The sequence below is a fragment of the Chiloscyllium plagiosum genome, unplaced genomic scaffold, assembly GCF_037043375.1.
Source record: "Chiloscyllium plagiosum isolate Xiang-an unplaced genomic scaffold, Cpla_swu_hap1 HiC_scaffold_23, whole genome shotgun sequence".
NCBI lineage: Eukaryota > Metazoa > Chordata > Chondrichthyes > Orectolobiformes > Hemiscylliidae > Chiloscyllium > Chiloscyllium plagiosum.
In genome coordinates this window covers 18,541,723-18,562,431 of record NW_028270161.1, presented here as the reverse complement: position 1 = coordinate 18,562,431, position 20,709 = coordinate 18,541,723, and the positions used below count along the sequence as shown (strand labels likewise).

General features: G+C 40.7%; 1 protein-coding gene across 4 annotated transcripts in view; it reads left to right on the top strand.

The window, feature by feature from the left end:
• Positions 1-20,709, top strand: part of cax1 (cation/H+ exchanger protein 1) — a 64,783-nt gene that overhangs the window by 21,022 nt on the left and 23,052 nt on the right. For 2 of the 4 annotated variants that reach the window (XM_087999418.1, XM_043713996.2), the window contains 5 exons: positions 809-870; positions 2,663-2,812; positions 4,106-4,291; positions 5,694-5,796; positions 6,717-6,858. In XM_087999418.1, coding sequence (XP_087855544.1) covers positions 809-870; positions 2,663-2,812; positions 4,106-4,291; positions 5,694-5,796; positions 6,717-6,858 — 643 coding nt within the window. Of the gene's footprint in view, positions 1-808; positions 871-2,632; positions 2,813-4,105; positions 4,292-5,693; positions 5,797-6,716; positions 6,859-20,709 lie in introns of all 4 variants that reach the window. The other 2 variants (XM_087999417.1, XM_087999416.1) reach the window with 1 other exon arrangement.

Genomic DNA, 20,709 nt, shown 5'->3' with positions numbered 1-20,709 from the left:
GGGTTATATTCTCCGTCTGAGAGAGTTGGTGCTCGACCCATTCTGAGATCATTGTATATTGTTATTCCTTTTATTTAATCCCTCTTCTGTCTGCAGCTCTGGTGATTTTTCTCTTTTAAAATGGTTACTAGTTCATTCCTAATGTTCTTTAATCAGCTGTTCCTTAATGGGTTATCCCCTTGTATTCTTTGACCTAATTTTTATTCCATCATTGTGACTTGAACTCTGCTCTACTATATCTCCCTTGTTGTAAATTGGATGTCAGTCACCTGGAAATATATGCAGCCTCTGGTCTCCTAACTGACTTAATAGGACTCTTTCCACTATATTTAGTTTTAAATCAACCACATTTTAGCCTTGTTTGCAGCTCAGTATTTTCCACAAAAGACACCATGGATAAGTGCTGTTTGGACCACCTTAGCTCATTCTATATGAAAGGGAAAATTTTTAGTTTTCTTTCCTCTGTTCCTTCCCTCAAATCTTTGGTAACTTCAACTTTGATTGTTTTTTTTTTGTCTAAATTCCTGTTGGAATAAAAACCTGAAAGCACTGCAGATGCTGTAAGTCAGAAACAAAAACAAAAAAAATGCTGGAGAAGGCTTCTGAGGATGGGTCACTTGACCAAAACATTAACTGTGCTTTCTCTTCACAGATGCTACCAGACATGCTGAGATTTTACAGCAATTTCAGTTTTTGTACCGAAATCGGAATGGTTGGTGACTTACCAGTTTTAAACTGGCAAGGAGAAAGACTGAACATATTTAATGTTTTTTTTTCTTAAAGTAGATCTTGTCATTTCTCTTGACAGGGAAGCTGTGCTGCAGTCTTGCTGGCTATTACTTCTGGCCATTTGGGAAGGTAATTCAAAAGGTAGGGTGTTACGCTATGACTGGTGTAAACACATTGTACGTTGCAAGCAGGTATTCACCAGACTTCAAATGGGCTACTACATTCTAAAACCAATCTTGCACATTTCGAGAAGGTCCATTTTTCACCAGAATGTAGTGGGTTGGTTCTGAAAGGCATGTAGTTCAGCTGTAAACCTCATTTGTAATGACTAGAGGTCAAAGACTTTTTAAAAAAAAAAAAATTTACATTGCACATTCTAAAATCTAGAAGAGAGCCAAACTAGATACCAGTAGACTTCTGCCTGACATACACTCAGCTCACAGACTCATTGAAACCTGAAGAATGGTTGAATGGCAGTTCTGAACTAGCCTAATGCTGCTATAGCAATTTGTAGATAACATCTGTCTCTTTCCTAAAAGAAATGACTGAACCCAGTTGTGATTTTCCTTTTTCCCCCAGTGGAACAAGTGATTTGGTTTTGTTTTTATACTTTAACCTAGAGTCCAATGACTTGTTGCTGGAATTAGAATATCCTCAACACCAATTGTAGTGCAATTAATAGGCTACCAATTGTTCTATTTTTGTTCCCAATGACTGTTTGTTTGATAATCTACTCTTGCTGAACTTCACTAATGTAAAATTAACATGCCCTTTATTGAAGCTCTGAATTAACCATGGTCTGCTCTGTCACTCTGGTAAAATAAAATATATTTGTGTTGTATAAAATTTAACAATGACAACATTCCTAATTCTGCAGAAATAAAAGTGCAGAAGAGTTCAATTAATAATGCATAACAGATGTAAGGAACCACACCTCTCAATTAATTACCACCTCTTTTAGACTGCTGGACTGCAGGTCTAACCTCTTGATCCTGATGGGCATCCTTTTTCTTAAATTGAATAAACTGATCCAGATCTTACAAGCCTAGTTAAGGAATCCTTCTAGTAAAATCTTGGAACGTTGAAGCACATGACTAAGGATTCTCTATTTAGATTTCAAAGCTAAATGAGATTGGAATTTGAAGGTAAAAATATGCATTTTGCAAATTGGATGTATCCATACAAAATATACTAGTTTGTGAGCTAAATATTCATTTTTTGACTTTTCATTTCAATACATTTTTCAAAAATTGTATATTTATTGCAGTTTAATGCAATGGGGAAAACTATTGAATTGGCCCAGGGAGATCCAGATAAAGACCAGCGAATATTAAACTTCAGTGGTGAGACTAATCAATGACATGGACTTTGTACTGCAGTTCAATGGAGGTCTGCAGACAAGATAAAATTTCACCACACCGGTCAAAGTACAAATTAACACTCTCTGCAAAATTGTAACATTGTTGTAAGACTTGCATGTGATGGAGAGGGTGAACTGATGGTAGTCACATCTACTTTTGTTGACTATCTACGTGAAAGATTTCTAAACTTTATAGAGCCAGGGTATGAGAAGTCCAGAGTCTGAGTTGAAACCCGATATTGCATTAAAAGCTACTTTTTCAAAATGCTGTCAAGATTTCCTGAACAATGGAAAATTATTGGCCATTATGTTTCCCTTGCAGGTTGGGATTGTTCCAGAGCTTTGGGCCGATGAATATTCAGCCTTTAACTTGTTCTTTTCCACCTGTAGCTCTTAAATTCTTAGATAGTTTCCATAATCTTTCAAATAGTGACTACTTGTGGCATGAATCATGCACAGTAGATACTAGCAAACAATGATTGAAGGTTGTGATACCATCAGGAGTACTCTGCTTTGAATTGTTCGTTTGTGTATCTAATGCAGAACCTAAATGATTCCACTGGATCTTTCCAGCCATACTTATATCCTAGGAAAAGCAGTGTTCGATTTTATGGTGAAGATATTCCTGATGCAACTGCGGTGGAGACAACCAGCCTTCTCGATGTTGCTGAAAGGATTGGGGATGCCTCGTTACACACTACCTCTGCTGAAGTTAAGTACTGGGTATGTTAGCTGTTTAAATTTAGCTTTTCAGTACAATAGATAACTTGGTCAATGTTTTTACTTTATTACTCTCCCTGGGGAATAATCCAGGGAGATCCAGATAAAGACCAGTGAATATTAAACTTCAGTGGTGAGACTAATCAATGACATGGACTTTGTACTGCAGAATTGAAATAAAGAGGAAAGTCAACTTCCATAAGATATTTAAATCCTAAAAGTGGGCTGTTAAGATTGGATATTGATCTGATACTTCAAGTGGTTCAATATTCCCAACAGAAAATGAAGGAAAGGTGGACTTGTGTTCGCTTGACTTTCCAAAGAGGTTCGTTTCAACCTGTTCACTTTTGGAAAGTGATAACCAACTAAAGGGCAGTCAGTTGCATCATGAGGTTAAGAAATCCTATAAATTCTACATTTTAGCAACTGCAGTGATTTCATATCACTGGTATAACATTCTCTGCCTGAATATTCCATGATCATGCCTGCTTTGTTACAGGCAGGTTACTTGCTGCTTTCTCCTAAATGAGCATTTCGTGTTGCTTGATATTCTTGTGTCCCTGGCTTTGTTAACAGCTACTGTCATTCCATCTGCATCCTTAATGTGTTGTTTGAAACCCAGCTCAGCTGATGTCACACACCAAGCTGTGTTCAGGTCTCTGGATGTGTTACTGTAATTTCTCACTTCAAAATGGTGTTTCCTGTGGTACTGCATGATAAAATGAAGTGTTAGGTTGGCAGAATGCGTTCTGATGACTCTGAAGACTTCTTCTCTTTGCTGAGTCATAATGCTTCAGACATTTGCCCAAAGTAAAATTTATACAGGTGGCCTTGGTCAGTAATTGAAACATAATGGTATTGTAGGGGAGTAGCTAATCTCATTACTCTCTATTCATTTTCATCTCCTGTTGCTTTAAAGTATGAACAAAATTTAGAACTTTGCTCTTTTTTTTTCATATCGAAATGTTTTGTTCAAATTGGGAGATAATTCTGAAATTGGCTTTGAGAAGTAAATTGGATTATTTAAATTGAAACATTGAGCTTTGAGTAGAATTCTTCAAGGTAGGCATTCCTAGAAGAGAAGTTGGTGAATCAAGCATCAGCACAAAATACTGTGGATACTGAATATCTGAAGTTTTAAACACTAAACCAAAAATTTTGTCCGTTTGACAAAAGGTCCGTGACCTGAAATGTTAATTTCAGGGAGACTGCTAAATGTTTACAACATCCTACTACTTGTTTCAGATAAAATGTTGTCGTCTTTTGAGAATTAACCTGTTTCAATCTTCTTTCCAGCATCGTCCTAGCACCTATGTATGGTTTCTTCTGGGGTATCTGCCTCTTGTGCTTGTCCATGGTCTGGCTTCCTTCATTGCCTGGATCCTGGTTATCACCATTCCAGTAGCCAAGCTAAATGGCAGAGCTATTGCTGTTATTCTACTGATCCCTCCGGAACAGCTGCAGATCAGACAGCCCAAGAGGGTAAAGAATATTTCTAGCAATGTGAGGTTTGTCCTGTTGAGTTGCATGTGAAATTCAAACTAAGTTGGAAGAGACAGACTGTTGGATGCATTCTTCCTTTTTGCCATACTAAAGGGTTTTTTGGGGCCTAGTGTGGAGAACTTCCCTCATGTTGAGCATTCTAATTACTAGTTCATTCCATGTACTATTTTTGGCAGTGAATATGACTCCTCCTGTTCATCTGTTTGTATAGTGAGAACCATTCAAATCTATGCACATATTCTGTTTATGGAGAAGATGGTTAGGATATAATTGGGGTTAAAGTAGTCTCTTGGCTATACAAAGTAATAGTTAAACAATACCTGGAGTATTGTGAACAGTTCTGGGCACCACATACTAGAAGGATATACTAGTCTTGGGAATGCTGTGTCAAAAAAAAGCTTTGTAACTACTCAAAGGGTTAATTATGAGGAGAAGGTACACCAATGAAGATTATTTTGTCATTTTAAAAAGCTAAAGGGTGACTTGATTGAAGTTTGAAACTTGAGAGAAACGGACTGGATAGATGCAGAGAAACTATTGCTTCTAATGAGGGAGTGTAAAACTAGAGTCTAAAAGTGAAAGTTGGATTTTTAAAAAATTGTGTTCAAAGGATTGTGTAGATTTGGAACTTTCTTTTGCTAGTTTAATTTAGTTTTAAAGCTGGAGTTGAAGTCACTTAAACAGTTGTATTAAGGGATATAGGGAAAAGGTGGGTACAGGTATATATAATTTAAGTCATGGATTATTCATGATCCTGTTTAACTACAGATTTTTGGGATAAGTGCCTTTACTACCATTCCTAGAATAGCCATCTGCCAGTTTTGTAATAGGGTGATTTTGATTTGAGATAACATTGTGCTATTATTGTTCAGGGTATTATCAAGCTGCCTGGTATGAGACAGGATTTGCAAATGTCAAAGAGCTAGTTTTGTACTTTTATTTGTGAACTTGAGCCAGGTTTTCCACTGATCCTGACTTTGTTTTTTTTAAGCTGTTGAGATTCTAGTGCTACGTGACTACTTGATGAGACTCTTGTTTTTGTATAAATCCACCCAGTGGTTGTACCAATTGTTAATTATGCAGGAGATTGTATATGTATCCCCTTTCCATACCTGTACTATAGCAGTAATGATATGCAACAGGCTAAAAGTCTTGGATTTTAAGTAGTGACTGTCTGTCTGAAATTGATAAAACTCCAACTCTTCTCTTAACTTTCTTAAGAATTGGGTATAGTTCTTTAAAATTATACACTTTAAAGCAGACTGCCAGGGAGCACTACTTTTTGCCCAAGAAACAGAGCATGCTTTTCATAAAATCGTAACATCTCTATGTAAGAATTTATGCAAACTAATTTTGCTGTTTGTGTCTCTCCTTGCTGCAGACTGAAGTTCCACTGGATGGAGAAGTGGTCCTCTGTTGTTACCATGCTATGAATTTCTACTATTACAAATATACTGTGGTTGGCATTAATGTATTTGCTGTGAGTATCCTTTGGTTCAGTGCAGGCAGTCATAACTAAAAATAGCAGCAGGCAGAGTAGTCATTGTCTATTGTAACAGTAAGGTTTTTTGGTTAGTTATTGACACTTCCAATTTCCCTTTGAATTAATCCTGTTCAAGGCTTTTAACTTTGTTTTCTCGTTCCCCAAAGATTTTGGACTATTTCTCATCTCAGATGTTTTGAAGTGGCTTTGTGACCCAGTTTTAAAGGGGTAAGAGAAGTGTAAATGTCTCTTTCTCGAGGAAAATCTCACTGATTTTTAACATGCAATTAGCAATGCTGTACACGAAACCACTGCCTTTCTACTTAACACTAATCTACAGATGCCTGGAGTTGAGTCTCCATATCAGTGGAAATTGAATGGAAGTTGCTGACTTGCCGTGAGTGAAGTTGTTACCACAGTTGAGCCATTTGCTTGACTGTGTACACAATATACTTCAAATATATTTGCCAAATAAACATCTAGACCATTCATTCAAGCAATTCAATCACAATGATTGCAGTGTTTAATCATTTTATTGAGAAATGCACAGAACTGGCTAAAATCCAAATGCATGCCTTGTGAACTCAATAGTCATGTGCCTAATGACTAATGAAAAGCCACAATAAGTCCAATTTAACCATATCTCTAATGTATTAGTTCCAAGCAAATGGAAACAGTGAGAAGCTGTTCCCCCTGCCCCCCCCCCCCCCCTCCAAAAAAAAAAGAACCTACAGGATGAAGATTGAACAACATTTTCAATGTTGCAATACTTCTAATGTGTTAGAGTCTTGGATCTGGTGACTGGTGGGAGGCAAGATGTGGGTAAGAAGAGAAGGAGCATTTGGTCAGTGCAGTATCCTTCTATGCCTACTTGCTGACTTAGGTTTCCTGTTCCAATTATTTCTTTAACTGATTCTTCAGATCTGCTACCTCTAGTAGTAGTTGCTCTGGTGTTGGGTTATGGCGATACAGAGAATCGCTATGCCAGCTCTCATGTGAAATTTGCACTTTCTGTCATAGCCATTGTTCCTTTGTCTCATTACATTGGGATGGCAATTGCCAGGTAAGTGGTACTTTGTTTTTCATCTAAAACACTTCTAGCATAGAAATGGGTCATTTTGGTTTTATCCACTGTTCTTAACTGATTTTATCCACAGGAGTCTTTTTTCACCCAAATTATCGAACCAAATCAGTGCATTTTGTTTTTGCTCATAGACCACTTTGTCTAACTTGTTAAATGCATCATACTAATTGCCCCATCAACACCTTGTGAATAAGTTTCATTTTCGATGTTTTTGAGAACTTCAAAGACCCATCATGGATTGTGCAATCCAATGTAACTGGCAGGCATATTTGAAACTTTAGTTGCCTACACAGCTGGCACAATTGGACATCTGACTAAGAATTGGGTTTTTTGATCAGCACATTTGCTAACGGAGTTTGTAGTGGATTCCCAGGCACTCTTCACTGGCAACATCCACTCTGATCAGTTATCCCTGCTGAAAAGGATGTGAATACGGTAAGGATCAGTTTATGCTTTACTGTGATGCCCTCTGTGGCTGGTGGTTACAACTTGGGCCACTTGGGAATCTGCTGATGCCATTTCCTTGAGGAAAGATTAGACCTTCTGTGCTATCTTTACTAGAGTTTGGAAGAATTGAGTGATTTGATTGAAGTATAAGATCTTGGATGGTCTTGAGTATGGATGTGGAAAGGATGTTTACTCTTGTGGGTGAGTCTAGAATTTTGATTTGTCCTTTCCTCAACGAGAATTTTTTTCTTTTTTGAGAGCTTTATTTCTGATACACTACCTCAATAGGTGCTGAAAGGTGGGGTTGTAAGTATTTTTAAGGCTAAGGTGAATAGATTATTGATTATGGTTGACCGGAATATGAAGTTTGGAATACAAACACTTCAGCCATGACCTTACTGAATGATGGAATGGATTTGAAGGGCTTCCTAGGTTGCTCTGGAATTAATTAACTTGTTTATCTTGAACAGTCTTCCTTTTATTGATTGTAAGCTCCACTAAGCAATATGGCAGTCTTTGCAAATTATTAAAGTATTTAAGTTCAGCTTTTTTTAATGTAATAGTGAATAACTCTGATTCCAGCACCAGTTTTCAATAATTATTTGGATTGTGAATGGTTTTGTTAATCCCTACAGTCAGTTTTGTTGTTAACTTGCTGTCCATTTGCTATTTTGTTTCCTAAGTCTCCATGTTTTAACAATCTTTTGGTCCTGAGTCAAAGTAGTAATCGGTCATAGGCCTTATGAAAACCCTTATTACTATTAGGCTTGTCTACCTTTCTTTCCTAACTTTCAATAGCATTGTTGAGCATAACTTGCTCTTTTGGAAATCTGTGGTAACTTTTTTTATTTTCAGTTTTTGCATTTTTAGGATCTGTTTTGGGATTCCATAATCTTTTTCCACCATTTTAACATTGTCCAGCAACCTATAATCTAATTTAACATGTTCCATCACTTGTAAAATACAGAAATCACCCTAGCTGTTTACCAGACATTTCTTCTATTTAATACTCTTAATCCTGTCCAATCTTAAATGTCTGTATCATCTGATATCATGCCTGCCATGTTGGGAAGTTGAGATTGAAGTAATTTTAATATTTCTGCTATTTTGGTGAATTTCTGCAGTGTATGTTAGGGACAATGCTGTTTACCATCTGTGTTGAAGGTAGACAGTATGCTAATCAAACATACTGCTTTGTCCTGGGTGTTGTCAAGCCTTTTGTATTGGAGCTGAACTTACTAAGGCAAGCAGGGAGTGTTCTATCATACTATTGATTTGAGCCTTGTAGAAAGTGCGCAGGCACGAGAGAGATAAGTGGTGTTACTTCTCGTAGAAATTCTAGCCTTTGACACGTTGTATGGCATATACATGACTTGCCGCTTATCCTGGATGATGTCCAGGTCTTAGTGTTTGTGGATGATGAATGCTTTGGTATCTGAGGAGTGGGAATGGTGATGGGCATGCTCACATAACTGCACATGTTTAATTCTGACCTGGCATTGTGATGGAGGAAAGGTCATTTGAAGCAGCTAAAGATGGTTGGGCCTAGGATACATGGCTTTCTTGAGAGCATGTCTCCTCCCCTCTCAGATATACAGTCATGGCAGGATCTCTTAGGACATCTTAGGAAAGAGCTCAGAGATTGGCCTATTTTGTCTAAACTTGCAGGATTCAGTGAAGTGTGTTTACATATTAATCAATATTTCTGCATGTCTTTTCTCTTTTTTTTTTTTTCTCTCCTCCTCCCTCCTCTCTTTCACCACATCCCACCAGCCTCCAAAAAAAAACTTTAATATGCCCATTGGAACCCTGTTGAGGGTTCCAAAACTGTTCTGTTTGTTAGTTTATAGTTTTTATGTGGAGTGGGGTCAGGGATAGGATAAATTCCAGTTACATTGTTCCATGCCCTGCTATGAAAATCAAAACATTCAGCCATTTTGACTCTCCCAGTGTTTCAATATTGCAGACTGCTTTTGTTTAAACATTGCTTGCTGTTTCTTTAGAGCTCTGTAAATCTGCACTTTTTTTTTCAGCTGCACCATTCTTATCTGCTTTGGGTGTCAGTTTACCAGCACTTGCAGCAGAGGTAAAGGTCACATGGCTCCAACCGCCACCAGGGCAGAACCCCACTGGTCCTCACCTACCACCCCACCAACCTCCATCATTTCCGCCACCTCCAAACAGACCCCACCACCAGGGATATATTTCCCTCCTCTACCCTATCAGCGTTCCGATAAGACCACTCCCTCCGTGACTCCCTCGTCAGGTCCACACCCCCCCCACCAACCCAACCTCCACTCCCGGCACCTTCCCCTGCAACCGCAAGAAATGCAAAACTTGCGCTCACACCTCCCCCCCCTTTCTTCCCTCCAAGGCCCCAAGGGATACTTCCATATCCGCCACAAATTCACCTGCACCTCCACACACACCATTTATTGCATCCGCTGCACCCGATGTGGCCTCCTCTATTGGGGAGACAGGCCGCCTACTTGCGGAACGTTCCAGAGAACACCTCTGGGACACCCAGACCAACCAACCCAACCACCCCGTGGCTCAACACTTCAACTCCCCCTCCCACTCCACCAAGGACATGCTGGTCCTTGGCCTCCTCCATCGCCGGACCATAGCAACACGACAGTTGGAGGAAGATCGACTCATCTTCCGCCTAGGAACCCTCCAACCACAAGGGATGAACTCCAGATTTCTCCAGTTTCCTCATTTCCCCTCCTACCTTGTCTCAGTCAAATCCCTTGAACTCAGCACCACCTTCCTAACCTGCAATCTTCTTCCTGACCTCTCCACCCCCACCCCCACTCCGGCCTATCACCCTCACCTTAACCTCCTTCCACCTATCACATTTCCAATGCCCCTCCCCCAAGTCCCTCCTCCCTACCTTTTATCCTAACCTGCTGGACACTTTCCTCATTCCTGAAGAAGGGCTTATGCCCAAAACATCGATTCTCCTGTTGGATGCTGCTTTTCCAGCTACGCATTTTCAGCTCTGATCTCCAGCATCTGCAGTCCTCACTTTCTCCTACAGCATGACAGCCAATGCAGAAAATATAATTGAATTTCTCAACACCTCAGCACTGTAACATTCTACAACCCCTTTTTAAAAAATTTAAATATGTCGTTATTTTCTGTTTTTCTTGTCAAATTGGACAAGATCACACTTTCTCCTTCCCATTTGCTAGATTTGTTTTCGATTTGTCTGTCACTTTGTAGACTCTATCCTCTAACATGCTTACCCACCTTTTTGTTTGTCATCAAATAAAGTTAGCTACAATATACTTGATATCTAATCCAAATTTAGATTTTATAAATGGCTGAAGCTCCATTACTGAAACCTTTGGCACCCTTCTCGTTACAGTTTGCTAACCTGAAAGTGACTCACTTATCCAAGTTTCCTGTTTTGTTGGCTAATCCTCTGTGCATGCTAATGACCCCCAGAGCACAAGCTTTTGAGCAGTTTCTTTTTGGGGCACCTTTTTTCTTTTAATGAAATGTCTTTTTGGAAATCCTTTTTGTTCCACACTTCAGATTTTTGAAGGACTAAGTTTGTCGAACACACAATTTCCCTTTTGTTATCAAGCAGTCAGTGTGGTTTTAGGATTTTCTAATATTGCTTTCTTAAAATTCAGAAGGCAAAGAGAAATTCTTTATTTTTTTTTGTTCCGTTTGCTTTGGACCATGTTTATTATGTTTTGTAATTATTTCTAGTTTTCATGTTTATTTTGAAAAGCAATATATTTCTCCTGGCCTCTGATCATCATTTGTATGTTCATTGTTATATTTCTGTTTTGAAATATTTCTCAACTTATTTCCCCTAGTTCCATTACTGCCTCTGAATAAACCTCTCTAACTTGGTCTTTATTTTGCTTTTGTCTTAAACCCAATGTTGTGAGCATTACTTCATTTTTGTATTTGGAAATAGTTGTAAATGGCAACAATCCTCACCAGCTAATGGGTTTTGGTTTAAAAAAAAAAATTGTTGCACTGTTATGTTGAAGATTTGTTAAGTGTCTAATTGAAGGATGAAGTGCTGTTACTTGAGCTTTTGAGGTTCATTTGGAAGAATGTAGGAGGTGTGAATGGAATAATTGATGGAATTCTGCATGAACATGGAGATGAGAACACTTTTTTATTTTTAATGTGCGTTTGTGCACTCCTCATCCTTCAGAGATAGTTTCAATATTGTTTCTTACGGAGTGTTACCAATAAGCTGCTTTTCCCCTCGAGAATGTGCTCTACTGTTGCTACTTCCTTTTTTTAACAATAGTTTTCAATCTTTATTGAGTCAAAAGCAAAACCTTACCTTTTCCTCAACCCCAAAGAATAAATACAGATACAATTTATACATGTTCCAGAGAATGTAAAGTGGCTTTTTTTAATTCTGGAATTTTGCTTGCAGCTCACTTTTAAAAAGGGGGGGGGGGAGGGAGGAAGCCCTTTTGTTTTTTGGTGATCTGGTTTAAAGATATGTCTCCTGGTTTGTTTCTGTTCTGTCATGTGTTGTAAGTGGTTTCCTCTTGATCTGAACTTTAAATCTATCTGCAAAGCTTGCTGGCTTGTGTTAAGTAGCACTTGCATTGTGGATCACAAAGTTGGGACTGAATTCATTTTTGTTCCATGTATTGATGCCCTAAAATATAGGCTTCCAAGTAGTTTTTCTTTCTCCTCTCCCATTCCTCAATTCCATGAATTCTCTAACAGCGCAAAAATTTTCTTGGGGGGGGGGGGAAGTTAGCAAGTTAAGCCTTTATTTTCATATGGGACTTGTTTCTTTTAAAAAGTTTGGGGCTACTATGTTGTGGCCATAACAGAGACATGGGTTTCACAGGGGCAGGGATGGTTGCTTGACGTTCCAGGGTTTAAACGTTTAGAAAGAACAGGAAGGGTGGAAAAAGAGGGGGTGTAGCATTCCTAATCAGAGTGTATCACAGCTACAGAAACTAAGGTTGTTGAAGGTTCATCTACTGAGTCAGTATGGGTGGAAGTTTGAACAGCAAGGGAACAGCCACCACACTGGGGGGTTTCTGCAGACCACCTAATAGCAGTAGAGAGTTTGAAGATCTCATAGGCGGGCAGATTCTGGAAAAATGCAGAAGTAGCTGGGTGGTTATGGGCGATTTCAACCACATCGACTGGAACCTCTTGAGTGCAGATGGTTTGGATGGAGCAGTTTTTGTCAGGTGTGTTCAGGAGGGTTTCCTTACTCAGTATGTAGACAGACCGACTAGGGGAGAGGCCATTTTGGATTTGGTGCTCGGCAACCAGCCAGGACAGGTGTCAGATCTTGTGGTGGGAGAGCACTTTGGAGAAAGTGATCACAACTGCCTCACATTTAGCATAGCCTTGGAGAGTGAAAGGAGCAGTTATTGAGGGAAGATATTTAATTGGGGAAAAGGAAATTCTGATGTTATCAGACAGGAGTTGGGAAGTACAGACTGGGAGCAATTGTTCCACAGAGGGCACAGCAGACATGTGGAGACTATTTAAGGAGCAGTTGTTGCAAGTGATGCACAAATTTGTTCCTCTGAGACAGGTAAGAAGGGGTGAGATTAAGGAACCTTGGATGACGAGAACAGAGGAACTTCTCGTCAAAAGGAAGAAGACAGCTTGCGTAAGGTGGAGGAAGCAAGGATCTAGCACAGCTTCAGAGGATTACAGGCTAGCTAGAAAGGAGCTCAGAATTGAACTGCGAGCCAGGAGGGGGCACGAAAAAGGCTTGGCAAGAAGGATTAGGGAGAACCCAAAGGCATTTTACTCTTGCATGAGGAATAAGAGAATGATCAGGGAGAAGGTAGGGCCGATCAGGGATAGCGGAGGGAACTTGTGTGTGGAGTCTGAGCAGGTAGGGGAAGCCCGAAATGAGCTTTTTGCTTCCTTTTCACCAAGGAAAGGGAACTTGTTGTAAATGAAAACTTAGAGGAGCTGGGATACAGTCTTGACTGGATCAAGATTGATGATGTGCTAGGTACTTTGGAAAACATTAAGATAAGTCTCCAGGGCCAGACCAGATTTATCCTAGGCTGCTCTGGTAAGCGAGAAAGGAGGTTGCTAAGCCGTTGGCGAGGATATTTGCCTCCTCACTCTCCTCAGAAGTCATACTGGAGGATTGGAAGGAGGCAAATGTTCCTCTTTTCAAGAAGGGTAATAGGGAAATCCCTGGCACTTACAGACCAGTCAGTCTTCCGTCTGTGGTCAGCAAAGTTGTAGAAAGAATTCGGAGGGATAGAATTTATGACTATTTGGCAAAGCATAATGTGATTAAAGGCAGTCAGCATGGCTTTGTGAGGGGCAGGTCATGCCTTTCAGATAATCTTATTGAGTTCTTTTGAGGAGGTGTCAAGACAGGTCGACGGTCGAGCAGTAGGTGTGTTGTATATGGACTTCAGCAAGGCATTTGATAGGGTTCCCCAGGATAGTCTCATTCATAAAGTCATAAAGTATGGGATACAGGGAGATAGATTCAGAATTGGCTGGCTGACAGAAGCAGAGAGTGGTTGTAGATGGGAAAGTATTCCGCCTGGAGGTCAGTGTTGAGTGGGGTCCCGCAGGGCTCTGTTCTTTGTCACTTTTATAAATGAGTTGGATGAGGAGGTTGAGGGGTAAGTTAGTAAATTTGCAGATGACACAAAGGTTGGAGGTGTCGTTGATAGTAAAGAGGGCTATTGCAGGCTGCAGTGTGACATAGACAGGATGCAGAGCTGGGCTGAGAAATGGCAGATGGAGTTCAACCTGGATAAATGCCAAGTGATGCATTTTGGAAGGTCAAACTCAAATGCTGAATAAAGGATTAAAAGACAGGATTCTTGGCAGTGTGGAGGTATAGAGGGATCTGGGTGTGCAAGTACATAGATCCCTCAAAGTTGCCACCCAAGTGGATAGGGTTGTTGAGAATGCATATGGTGTTTTGGCTTTCATTAACAGGGGGATCGAGTTTAAGAGCTGCGAGGTTTTGCTGCAGCTCTACAAGTCCCTGGTGAGGTCATACTTGAAATATTGTGTCCAGTTCTGGTCACCCTACTATAGGAAATATACAGAGGCTTTGGAGAGGGTGCAAAGAAGGTTTACCAGGATGCTGCCTGGACTGGAGGGCTTGCCTTATGATGAAAGGTTGAATAAGCTTGGACTTTCTTCCCTGGAGAGAAGGAGGAAGAGAGGAGACCTGATCGAGGTGTACAAAATAATGAGGGGAATAGATAGTCAATAGCCAGAGACTTTCCCCAGGGCAGGATGGACTGGTACAAGAATTCGGTTTAAAGGAGATTCTTTACGCAGAGTTGTGAATGCATGGAATGTGTTGCCAGCTGTGGTGGTGGAAGCAGAGTCACTGGAGACATTTGAGCAACTGCTGGACATGGATAGCAGTGAGTTGAGGGGTGCGTAGGTTAAGTTATTATATTTTACATTGGGATTAAATCTCGGCACAACATTGTGGGCCAAAGGGCCTGTTCTGTACTTTTCTATGTTCTAACTTCAGGATCAAGGTCCATCTAGATGAGCACTTTGGATTTTCAGCACAACAAAAATAGCTTTCCATAAGTAAATTGTATTAAATGAAATCATCACCTGTAACGCTGTGGAAGTAGTAGTGATGTTTTCATCCGTACATGTGCACCCCAAGTCTTTGCCTCCTGTAACATAAAATCTTAGAATAGTGCAGATAAGAGATTCCTTGACATTTTAAGCCTGTGGCAAGTCCTTTCTGAAGACCCACTCCCTCTTCCCTCTTTCCTCCCCCACCCGATTATTTCTTGCATGATTGCAATTTTCAAGTATTTATCCAATCCACTTTTAAAGCTGCTATTGAATTTGTTTTCACCACTCTCTCTCTGGTTTTTATAATTATGATCAGTTGTAAACTGCAGATTCCCACACCTGTTCCTAACAACGGCATCTCTAGGGTAGTGTCAACATCCCTAAAATCTGTGCTAATGGAACTGTTTGGAACAAATATCCGTCATTTTTCCCCTCTTGATTAGTTTCCCTGCTGCTTGCTTTGTTTGCTCAGGCTATTTATTTGTTTTGGCCAGTTCTCCATCTGTTCATTTTATAGCAAGCAGGTCTCTTAGCGTCAGACATGTACAGCATGGAAACAGACCCTTCGGTCCAATCCGTCCATGCCGACCAGATATCCCAACCCAATCTAGTCCCACCTGCCAGCACCCGGCCCATATCCCTCCAAACCCTTCCTATTCAAATACCCATTCAAATGCCTCTTAAATGTTGTAATTGTACCAGCCTCCACCACATCCTCTGACAGCTCATTCCATACACATACCACCCTCTGTGTGAAAAAGTTGCCCCTTAGGTCTCTTTAATATCTTTCCCCTCTCACCCTAAACCTATGCCCTCTAGTTCTGGACTCCCCGACCCCAGGGAAAAGATTGTCTATTTATCCTATCCATGCCCCATAATTTTGTAAACCTCTATAAGATCACTCCTCAGCCTCTGCTCCAGGGAAAACAGCCCCAGTCTGTTCAGCCTCTCCCTATAGCTCAAATCCTCCAACCCTGGCAATATCCTTGTAAATCTTTTCTGAACCCTTTCAAGTTTCACAACATCTTTCCGATAGGAAGGAGACCAGAATTGCATGCAATATTCCAACGGTGGCCTAACCAATGTCCTGTACAGCTGCAACATGACCTCCCAACTCCTGTACTCAATACTCTGACCAATAAAGGAAAGCATACCAAACACTGCCTTCACTATCCTATCTACCTGCGACTCCACTTTCAAGGAGCTATGAACCTGCACTTCAAGGTCTCTTTGTTCAGCAACACTCCCTAGGACCTTACCATTAAGTGTATAAGTCCTGCTAAGATTTGCTTTCCCAAAATGCAGCACCTCTCATTTATCTGAATTAAACTCCATCTGCCACTTCTCAGTCCATTGGCCTATCTGGTCCAGATACTGTTGTAATCTGAGGTAACCCTCTTTGCTGTCTGCTACACTTCCAATTTTGGTGTCATCTGCAAACTTACTAACTGTACCTCTTATGCTCTCCTCCAAATCATTTGCATAAATGACAAAAAGTAGAGGACCCAGCATCGATCAGGTCACAGGCCTCCAGTGTGAAAAACAACCCTCCACCACCACCACCACCCTCTGTCTTCTACCTTTGAGCCAGTTCTGTGTCCAAATGGCTAGTTCTCCCTGTATTCTATGAGATCTAACCTTGCTAATCAATCTCCCATGGGGAACCTTGTCGAACGCCTTACTGAAGTCCATATAGATCACATCTACTGCTCTGCCCTCATTGATCTTCTTTGTTACTTCAAAAAACTCAATCAAGTTTGTGAGACATGATAGCCTTGTTGACTATCCCTAATCAGTCCTTGTCTTTCCAAATAAATGTACATCCTGTCCCTCCGGATTCCCTCCAACAACTTGCCCACCACTGAGGTCAGGCTCACCAGTCTATAGTTCCCTGGCTTGTCTTTACTGCCCTTTTTTTTTTTAGATATTTTTATTGAAAATTTTAACATGTTTTAACAAGTTTACAAAAGAAAACTTAAAAAAAAAACCCAAGTATAAACATTGATATACAGCTAAATATTAAATAAATGATAACCAAAATCTATCAAACAAGGAAACAAATACCAAGAGAAAAAAAAGACAAAACTCAACTAACTACTCATGTAAATTACCAACTAACCAGAGTATCATTAAAATTCTTACATTATTCAAGTGAGAGAAAAAAAATCCAGCGGATAACGCATAAATTGAGCAGTGATATACATGCTCGAATGTGTTAACATCAGATCACCACAAAACCCGTATTTATCCAAAACGTCCCGAGCTTAGAGCATATAAAATTCTCAAAAATAAAAGCTCTTTAGTACATTCAGATCAATATAATAAAAAAATCTATTTCTAAATAGTAAAAAAAAGTATAAAATGTATTTAAATGGAGATCTCCTCTTCCCCCCCCCTTATTCCCAGGGGGCATCACTTCCTTTCCAAAAAACCCATCATAACCTCTCCCAACCAGTGCCCCACCCTTGACCCAGGCACCCCACGATAGGATAAGGAAAATTTAAGTATACTACTGAACTAGAACTAACAGTGATACCCTATCTCCCCACACCAATACCTGGATATATTTGGTAATGTTAACACCATATATGAACATATGACTATAAAATTAGTCTCAGCAAATTTTCCCCCCCCCCCCCCCCCATCATCTACATTAACTAGACCCCCTGTCCTAAATAAAGGGGGGGGAAGGAAATCGCTAAGTAAAGGATGAATAAATAAACCCTCCTTCCCACCCCCCAGGAGATAATATTAAGCAGTAAGATAATGAAAGGAAAAAAAAAGGGGGGGGGGGTGTAAACTGGGGTGGGAGTAGGGCAAAACAACATCAATTAACTCATAATTTGTCTGAGTCCAAAAGTTCCTTGGCTTTCTCCAGTGACCCTTCATGGTTAAAGCGTAGTATAGCTGGGTAGCGCAAGGATTTTTGAATGTTTAAATCCCTTAAACACTTCTTTGCTTCATCAAACGCCTTCCTCTTTCGGACCAAAGCTGGGGAAAAGTCCTGAAAAAACAATCTTAGATCCTTTATAAGTCATGACTTTGGGATCTTTCCCAAGATTTCTGGAGGCTTCCAAGAGCATCTGCCTCACCTTAGCACTGCAGCCGGAACAGGACCGGGCGGGAGTGCTGGTTCGAGTCGGGCCCGCGTATTGTGACCCGGTAGGCCCATTCTACCCTTACCTGGCTTGATCCAGCCTCCAGGTTCAATAACTGCGGAAGCCACTGTTCAAGGAACCTTGTAAGCTGGCCGCCGCCTTCCCGTTCGGGAAGGTCCAGTAAACGAATATTTTTTCGACGACCTCGATTCTCGAGGTTGTCGGTGTGATTCTCTAAGGTCCGGACTTGCTGCTCGAGAGTCCGGACCTGATCCACGGCTGATTCTGCAATGGCCTCGGAGGTCGTGGCCTTTAGCTCCGCCCCTCCGACTCAGCATTCAAGTTCTTCGATGTCTCGGCCGTGCTTTTGTAGCGCGGCCAAGAATGAATTCCACCGACTTCGGGACTCTTCAATGAAAGCATTGATCTTCGCATCGAGTTTGGAGATTATTTCTGCGCGGCTTGCCACCGTAGGTAAGTCCCCAGGGGTGACTGCGGATGCCTCTGCTGCAGCTGGGGAGGGTGGGGGCAGGGGCTCTCCTGCTGAGAACTGCAGGCTCCTTTCCCCCTAGTCATTTTTACAGGAGACTGAACTGTATAAATTTAGTACTAAACCACTAATTACATTAAGTAAAAACTATTTTTAATTGATTTGGTGAGTGTGGTGGCCTAGGTCTTGGGAGGTGCACTATAGACTCAGACTTGCTGAGTCGCTGCCATCTTGGATCCCCTACTGCCCTTAAACAGTGGCATCACATTTGCCAAACTCCAGTCTTCTGGCACCTCACCTGTGACTATCGATGATACAAATATCTCAGCAAGAGGCCCAGCAATCACTTGAGCTTCCTACAGAGTTCTAGGATACATCTGATCAGGTCCTGGGGATTTATCCACCTTTACCCATTTCAAGACATCCAGCACTTCCTCTGTAGTCTCGACATTTTGCAAGATGTCACCATCTATTTCCCTACAGTCTATATCTTCCATATCCTTTTCCACAATCAATACTGATGCAAAATATTCCCTTAGTATCTCCCCCATTTTCTGTGGCTCCACACAAAGGCTGCCTTGCTCATCTTTGAGGGGCCCTATTCTCTCCCTAGTTACCCTTTTTGTCCTTAATATATTTCTAAAACCCCTTTGGATTCTCCTTAATTCTATTTGCCAAAGCTATCTCATGTCCCCTTTTTGCCCTCCTGATTTCCCTCTTAAGTATACTCCTACTTCCTTTATACTCTAAGGATTCACTTGATCTATCATGTCTCTACCTGACATATGCTTCCTTTTTCTTAACCAAACGCTCAATTTCTTTAGTCATCCAGCATTCCCTATACCTACCACCTTCCCTTTCACCCTGGCAGGAATATACTTTCTCTGGATTCTTGTTATCTCATTTCTGAAGGTTTCTCATTTTCGAGCCATCCCTTTACCTGCGACCATCTGCCTCCAATCAGCTTTCAAAAGTTCTTGCTTAATACCGTCAAAATTGGCCTTTCTCCAATTTGAACTTCAGCTTTTAGATCTGGTCTATCCTTTTCCATCACTATTTTAACACGAATAGAATTATGGTCGCTGGCCCCACAGTGCTCCCCCACTGACACCTCAGTCACCTGCCCTGTCTTATTTCCGTAGAGTAGATCAAGTTTTGCACCTTCTCTCGTAGGTACATTCACATACTAAATCAGAAAATTGTCTTGCATGCACGTAAGAAATTCCTCTCCATCTAAACCTTTAACACTATGGCAGTCCCAGTTGCTGTTTGGAAAGTTAAAATCCCCTACCATAACTACCCTATTATTCTTACAGATAGCTGAGATCTCCTTGCAAGTTTGTTTCTCAATTTCCCTTCTACTATTAGGGGATCTAAATACAATCCCAATAAGCTGATTATCCCTTTCTTATTTCTCAGTTCCACCCAAATAACTTCCCTGGATGTATTTCCAGGAATATCCTCCTTCAGCACAGCTATAATGCTATCCCTTATCAACAATGCCACTCCCCCTCCTCTTTTGCCTCCCTTTCTATCTTTGCTGTATCCTGGAACATTTAAGCTGCCAGTCCTGCCCATCCCTGAGCCATGTTTCTGTAATTGCTATGATATCCCAGTCCCATGTTGCTAACCATGCATTGAGTTATCTGCCTTCCCTGTTAGGCCCCTTGCATTGAAATAATGTTGACTTTTTTTATTCCACTTATTTTGCTATGTATTGAGTAAATATCTGCTCATTTATGCAGTGAGACCTGTTGGAAGTACTGGAGGTTACATAGAATTTACAACACAGAAACTGGTTATTTGCTCTAAATGTCCATCCTGTTGGGTTCTGCTGAGCCTATGTTGGTTCACCGCTCCTGCCTTCATGTTCATCCTTTTTTTTCACTTTTTTTTCCTTTCTCAAGTACAAGAGCCCAGATGGTTCAGCCTTTTTCTGATGGATCTCATGTTGCTGTTCTGGTGTCATTCTTGTAAATCTGTCTTCTGCATCTGTTCTAGCATTTTGTTTCATAACTTAAAGAGCAGAGTAGATCACAATCTGATAGAATTCTATCCGATAGACTTTTCACAAAAGCACTATCGGTGACATTTCCATAATACCGTGAATGCAAACTAGTCTAGATTTTTGTGCCTGTTCCACTATTTCAATCTTGGCTGATATGATTGTGCCCTTAGCTCGCTCTCTTCCTGCCTGCCTCATGTATCCCTTTACTCTCTTTTGTCAATCAGAAGTCTAACTCTGCCTTG